Genomic DNA, 6688 nt, shown 5'->3' on the forward strand with positions numbered 1-6688 from the left:
TAGTGGGCTAGTGTAGTTTAGGTGGGCTTGGATCGGCGCAACATCGAGGGCCCAAGGGCCTGTACTGCGCTGTATTCTTCTATGTTCTATGTTCTATACACTCTCTCTTACAGACACTCACAGCCCCCACCCCTTACAGACAACACACTCCCACACTCACACTTGCACCCCCTCACAGACTTAAGACACTCTGCACTCACTACACACACACATACACTTTCTTACACTCACAACCTCCAACCCAGACACACACACACAGACAGACAAAGACCCACATGCTCACATATATTTTGTGAGGTGAATTTGTACTTGCAGGGTTACATTACTCAGAAACTGCATGAATTCATGTAAAACTCCGTCATCTCACTTTTTAGATTAGAATCAATCTAAACATCATGGCAAAGACAGGGAACACAGGGGGCCAACACCTTCAACATATGGGAGAAAGTGAGGACTGCAGAGATGCTGGGGATCAGAGCTTAAAAATGTGTTGCTGGAAAAGCGCAGCAGGTCAGGCAGCATCAGAGGAGCAGGACGATCGACGCTTCGGGCATGAGCCCTTCCTCAAGATTCCTGAAGAAGGGCTCATGCCCGAAACGTCGATCGTCCTGCTCCTCTGATGCTGCCTGACCTGCTGCGCTTTTCCAGCAGCACGTTTTTAAAACCTCCAACATATTGCCTAGCTATCACCCATTGGGAACAGCTAACCCGAGGATGCAACTTCCTCAACAAAAAAGGTTTTGTGGTTTGCACATGACACGCACCATGGAATTCTGAACAGATGAAAGGCTTACAATTTTTCAATGTATAATTTCAGAGACATCACACTGTAAATTTTTGCAATAGATTCTGTGTGTTAGGATTGAGCCCTGCACCAACTGATGAAGGGGCAGCGCTCTGAAAGCTAGTGCTTCCCATTAAACCTGTTGCACTGTAACCTGGTCTTGTGTCATGTACCTCCTCTGGGAGGTGGCCACGTGGGCTGAACCAATGGCAGTCGTGCGGGCCAATCAGAGACGAGGAGAAGTGGAGGACGGATTGGGCACTGATTGACAGCTTCAAAGACCAATGGGGATCGGGTACCCTTTCGGCGCTGTCCAATTAAGAGGCGGGGAGGCGTGTTTGCCAATTGACGGACAGGCTCGCACGGGCCGGTCGGAGACGAGGCACTGCGGTAGGTGGGGTTTAGCAATGACGGGCAGCGGTGCAAACCAATGGGAAGTGAGAGAGACGAGGCGGGGGCCCAATGAAGGCGGGAAGAGCGGGCCTGCGAAGTCACGGGGAAGCTCGCGTGGCCAATCATAGCTTGGTGGGCGGGGTTCGTGTCGGACGGACAGCAGCAGGCACCAATGGACGCTCGGGGATCTGACCGCCCTGCCCCACCCCCACCCAATAAGACGCGGCTGGCCATTGACGGACGGTCTTGACGTCCAATGGACCGCGGGGGGAGGGGAGACGGACAGGGCGGACCAATGGCGCCGAACCGGGGATTGAGTGACGGGTGGGCCTGGCCAATGGGGAGCGAGGGCGCGCTCGTTCGTTTCGGAAGGCAGGAGAGTTGGAGCGCGGCTCGAGAGCGGCGGTTGGAAAATGGATCGAAACGAGATCTACTACTCGGATCGGTACAACGACGGCGAGTTCGAGTACCGGTGAGAGACGGTGGGGAAGAGGGGAATAACCGCGTAAATAAACCCCTCAGGATCCCCGGTCAAAATCCGATCGTCCCCTTCCCATCCCCCCCTTCTTTACCGGTTCTTCGACTCCCCGGTTTCCATCTCCCCCTCGCCGCTTTCGGGAGACGTTTGCTTCGTGGATTTTCTTTTCAGTTTAATCGGAGGCCATTCCGTCCCGTTTCCCCCCCCAAACCACCGACTACCGGAAGCTGCCCCGATTTCCCTCCCTCCACGTGGTCTCCCGACGCGCCGCCCGACGGGAATTGTAGTCCAGGAAGTGCGCCCTGCTTCCGGAAGTCGGTGACACAAATAGGGCTTATTCCCCCGCGCGGTGCCCGCCGGGAGCTGTAGTCCCGGAAGTGGGTCCCTCCAGGCAAAAAGGTAGAAGCTAATTTGACAAAGGGTCGGTTAGACTCGAAACGTCAGCTCTTTTCCCTCCTTACAGATGCTGCCAGACCTGCTGAGATTTTCCAGCGTTTTCTCTTTTTGTTATCCCTCCAGGCAAAGGCGGCTTCTTAAAACGACAGACGCTGAAGATCCCAGCGGGTCAGACCACATCCTTGGAGAGGGAGCAAGCTAACGTTTCCAGTCTAGATGACTCTTCATTAGAGCTTATTCCAGTATACTCATTGCTCGCAATGTACATTGTGTCATAGGGATGTACAGCTTCGGCCCAACTCATCCATGCCGACCAGAGTCTAGATTAGAGTGGTGCTGGTAAAGCACAGCAGGTCAGGCAGCATCCGAGGAGCAGGGATCCTGAAGAAGGGCTTTTGCCCGAAACGTCGATTTTCCTGCACCTCGGATGCTGCCTGACCTGCTGTGCTTTTCCAGCACCACTCTAATCTAGACTCCGATCTCCAGCATCTGCAGTGCTCATTTTCGACATGCCAACCAGCTATCAGAACCCAATCTAGTCCCATTTGCCAGCACTTGGCCCACGTCCCTCTGTCCTGTACATTGGAGAGACACAGCGCAGACTGCTTTACAAAATACCTGCATTCTGTCTGCAAAAATGACTCTCAGCTTCCATTTGCCTGCCACTTCAACACATTCTATGAATATTTTAAAAGACTACAGGAAGGATGTTTTGAAACTTGAAAGGGTTCAGCAAAGATTTACAAAGATGTTGCCAACATTGGAGGGTTTGAGCTACAGGGAGAGGCTGAACAGGGTGGAGCTGTTTTCCCTGGATCATCAGAAACTGAGGGGTGACCTTGTAGAGGTTTACAAAATCATGAGGGGCATAGTTAGGGTAAATAGATAAGGTCTTTTCCCCTGGGTTGGGAGAGTCCACAATTAGAAAGCATAGGTTTTGGGTGAGGGGGGAAGATTTAAAAGGGACCCAAGGGGCAATGTTTTCAAACAGAGAGTGGTACCTGTATGGAGTGAATTGCCAGAGGAAGTGGTGGAGGCTGGTACAATGACAACATTTAAAAGGCATCTGGATGGGTACATGAGTAGGAAGGGTTTAGAGGGATATGGGCCAAGTGCTGGCAAATGGGACTAAATTAATTTAGGATATCTGATTGGCATGGACGGATTGGACTGCAGGGTCTATTTTCATGCTCTACACCTCGCCCAGTTTGAGGTTGTGGATGGAGGTTTGTTCGCTGAGCTGGAGGGTAGGTTTACAGACGTTTCGTCACTATACTGGGCGACATCATCAGGGAGCCTCCGGTGAAGCCCTGAAATGACTGCTTCATCACCAATCCAGGGAAACCGAAACACGTAAACAGAAAGCAGGTCGTGAACACCAGTGTTTCGCTGATGATGTTACCCAGTATGGTGATGAGACATCTGAAAACGAACCTTCTGGCTCAGTGAGCTACTTTACATCCAAGAATGGGGACATTTAGCTGATGCTCACAGCACCTCACTGTGTGTACGTTGGTCTGCTGCATTTCCTGCGATGTAACACTGAGTTCCCTTCAATAGTGACTTCATTGGCTGCAAAATGCTTTCTACTAACTTCCAGTGGTTGTAACCCATCCTACAGCACTCCGTGTATTTCTTCCTTGCAGGGTGAACAGACCACTGGAGAGAGGACATTTAGAAATGCTGCCGGTGTTGTTTTTTTTTCTGTTGAGGAGAATATAAATCTCCTGTTCGTTTTATTTCCGCCCCACCCTACTGCCTAACTGCAGTATTCCTTGTAATTTGCTGCCACTGTTGTATTGGGTCTGTTGATGCTCCAGTGCTTGATTCATCATTCATGGAGCTGAGAGAGAAAGCCAATGGCGTAGGGATGGGAAAATGATTGACGCACCAGCTGACCAATGAGAATCATCTGTTTTCACTGACTCCCTATAGTGTGGATGCATGCCATTTGGCCTATCAAGTCCACACCTACCCTCCAAAGAGCATCCTGCCCAGACTCTGCCCCCTACCCTATCAGTCTAACCCTACATATCCCAGTGCTACCTCACCCTAACCTGCACATCTCTGGACAGTATGGGACAATTTAGCGTGGCCAATCCACCCTAACCTGCACATCCCTGGGCACTATGGGACAATTTAGCATGGCCAATCCATCCTAACCTGCACATCCCTGGACACTATGGGACAATTTAGCATAGCCAATCCACCCTCACATCCCTGGGCACTATGGGACAATTTAGCGTGGCCAATCCACCCTAACCAGCACATCCCTGGGCACTATGGGACAATTTAGCATAGCCAATCCACCCTCACCTGCACATCCCTGGGCACTATGGGACAATTTAGCATGGCCAATCCACCCTAACCTGCACATCCCTGGACACTATGGGACAATTTAGCATGGCCAATCCATCCTAATGCGCACATCTGTGGATTGTGGGAGGCAACCGGAGCACCCGAAGGAAACCCACACAGACACTGGGGGGGGGGAGAATGTCCACCTCAGTTGCCTCCGGGTGGAATCGAACCTGTGTCCCTGAGGCAGCGGCGCCAGCCACTGAGCCACCCCGCTGTCTTTAATGAAAAGTGCTGGAGAAACTCAGCTGGTCTGGCAGCATTCGTGGAGAGAGAAAAGACAGAGTTGACGTTTCAAATCCAGTGACCCTACGTCAGGACAGAGCGCTGAAGTTGACACAAGGTGCTGCAGGACCAGCTGAGTCTCCGTGTTTTTGTTTCAGATTTCCCAATCCCATTGTCCTTTTTGATTTACGTTGGGTGGAAAGCCGTTTGTTCGGGAGCTGGGTGTTGGCGGAGAGTGTCTGGGAAGGTCGCTATGATTCGTGTTAGGGTCTCCAATCAGGCGTTGGCGGGGGAGGGGAACGTTCATACCTCACTCAGAGCTTTCATGTGGTTCTGCTTCTGTGATTGAATACTCGAGCCTTGGGCAATCTTATTCATTTTTCCCGACCCATCTCTCTTCCCCAGTCACGTCATGCTGCCCAAGAAGATTGCAAAGCTGGTGCCCAAGACTCACCTGATGTCGGAGACTGAGTGGAGGAACCTCGGGGTGCAGCAGAGTCCGGGCTGGATTCACTACATGATCCATGAGCCAGGTAACACCGTCGATAACTCCCTCCCCCTTGAACTGCAAGAGGCGGATTTCCCAAAGCCAGCACTTCCCAGACTGTCACTACCCCTTATCAGGGGTTGCCTTATCAGGAGATAGAATGAGCTCTCAGTTTGATAGAGCCTTTGTGAGTTTGTAGCTCAGGTTGAGGTTCCGGATGTAGGTTTGCTCACTGAGCTGGAAGGTTCATTTTCAGACGTTTCGTCACCCAGTAGGTAACATCATCAGTGAGCTCCTGGCCAGAGAAAGACACAACCCACTCTCACTAGGATCCTTACATACACACAGGCCAAGAAGGACACCACTTCAACTGAGACAACAGGTCAGGCTCAACAGAGACATGCACAGGCATTCCTAGAATTCTAACCAGAGCTCCATCAATAAACACATCGATTTGGACCCCAGCTACCACCCTCTGAGTAAAAGAACAAGAGTGATATCACTCATCCTCAGGAACCAAGTCCCACAGATAGAAAGTAAGATAAAACTCCGGATGATGTTACCTAGTATGGTGACGAAACGTCTGAAAATGAACTTTCCGGCTCAGCGAGCAAACCTACATCCCGACTGAGCGTTGCTTCTGAATTAAATGACAAACTATACTGCATTGTAGAAATAAGCACGACCTCACGGGGAGACTAAGGCTGTGAGATGCTGTAGCTGGACACTCAAACTGTGTTGATTTGGAGACACCAGTGTTGGACTGGGGTGGGCAAAGTTAAGAATCACACAACAACCAGGTTATAGTCCAACAGGTTTATTTGGAAGCACTAGCTTTCGGAGCACTGCCCCTTCATCTGGTGGTCACAACCAACTGATGAAGGGGCAGCGCTCAGAAAGCTAGTGCTTCCAAATAAACCTGTTGGACTATAACCTGGTTGTTGTGTGATTTTTTTTTTATCGTCAAAAAGGTGTGGCGCTGGAAAAGCACAGCCGGTCAGGCAGCATCCGAGGAGCAGGAGAGTCGACGTCTTGAGCACAAAATCTTCACCAGGAACACTTTTTTTCTTTTTGAGTCTGATCTCCAGCATCTGCAGTCCTCACTTTCTCCGATAGGTGCACAGTCCCAGAGGACACTTGTCAGCTTCAGCAGCCTCCGTGCCCAGGGGAGGAGTGAGGAATATTTCAGCTGGGACTGTCACTTCACAACCCCGTCCAGCCTGTCCTGCTGGCATTGGTTGACTGCGTCAGGAGCTCCCGCTGTGGTCTTCTCCACATCGGGGAGACTGAACTTAAACTCAGGGCACGGTTCACCGAGCATCGCGGCCGGGGCCAGCAGGAGCCGGCCAGACCTCCCAGTCACAGCCCATTTCGATTTCCCCTTCCCACTCCCTTTCTGACATGACCACCCTAGGCCTCCTCCATTGCCACAACGAAACCGCAAACTGGAGGAACAACACCTCACCTTCCGCCTGGGCAGCTCCCAGGACACAACGTTGAGCTCAAATCACCTCCTTTCCCACATCCCCCTGAATCCCTTCCCAGCAGCCGCCCCCCCCCCCCCCCA

General features: G+C 51.5%; 1 protein-coding gene across 1 annotated transcript; it reads left to right on the plus strand.

Moving 5' to 3' along the window:
* Positions 1–1509: 1509 nt before the first annotated feature.
* On the plus strand, positions 1510–5295 carry LOC122544776 (cyclin-dependent kinases regulatory subunit 1-like). The gene is made up of 2 exons (XM_043684102.1): positions 1510–1649; positions 5040–5295. The coding sequence occupies exons 1-2, from the start codon at positions 1591–1593 to the stop codon at positions 5278–5280; spliced, it is 300 nt and encodes a 99-aa protein (XP_043540037.1). The 5' UTR covers positions 1510–1590; the 3' UTR covers positions 5281–5295.
* Positions 5296–6688: the final 1393 nt, after the last annotated feature.

This window comes from Chiloscyllium plagiosum, chromosome 51 (assembly GCF_004010195.1).
Source record: "Chiloscyllium plagiosum isolate BGI_BamShark_2017 chromosome 51, ASM401019v2, whole genome shotgun sequence".
NCBI classification, from domain to species: Eukaryota; Metazoa; Chordata; class Chondrichthyes; order Orectolobiformes; family Hemiscylliidae; genus Chiloscyllium; species Chiloscyllium plagiosum.

Bases quoted from the DNA above. Each gene is read 5' to 3' on its own strand.
- LOC122544776 (XM_043684102.1), top strand. From the start codon at position 1,591: ATGGATCGAAACGAGATCTACTACTCGGATCGGTACAACGACGGCGAG. The intron at 1,650-5,039 runs GTGAGAGACGGT...TCTCTTCCCCAG, and splicing joins GACGGCGAGTTCGAGTACCG to TCACGTCATGCTGCCCAAGA.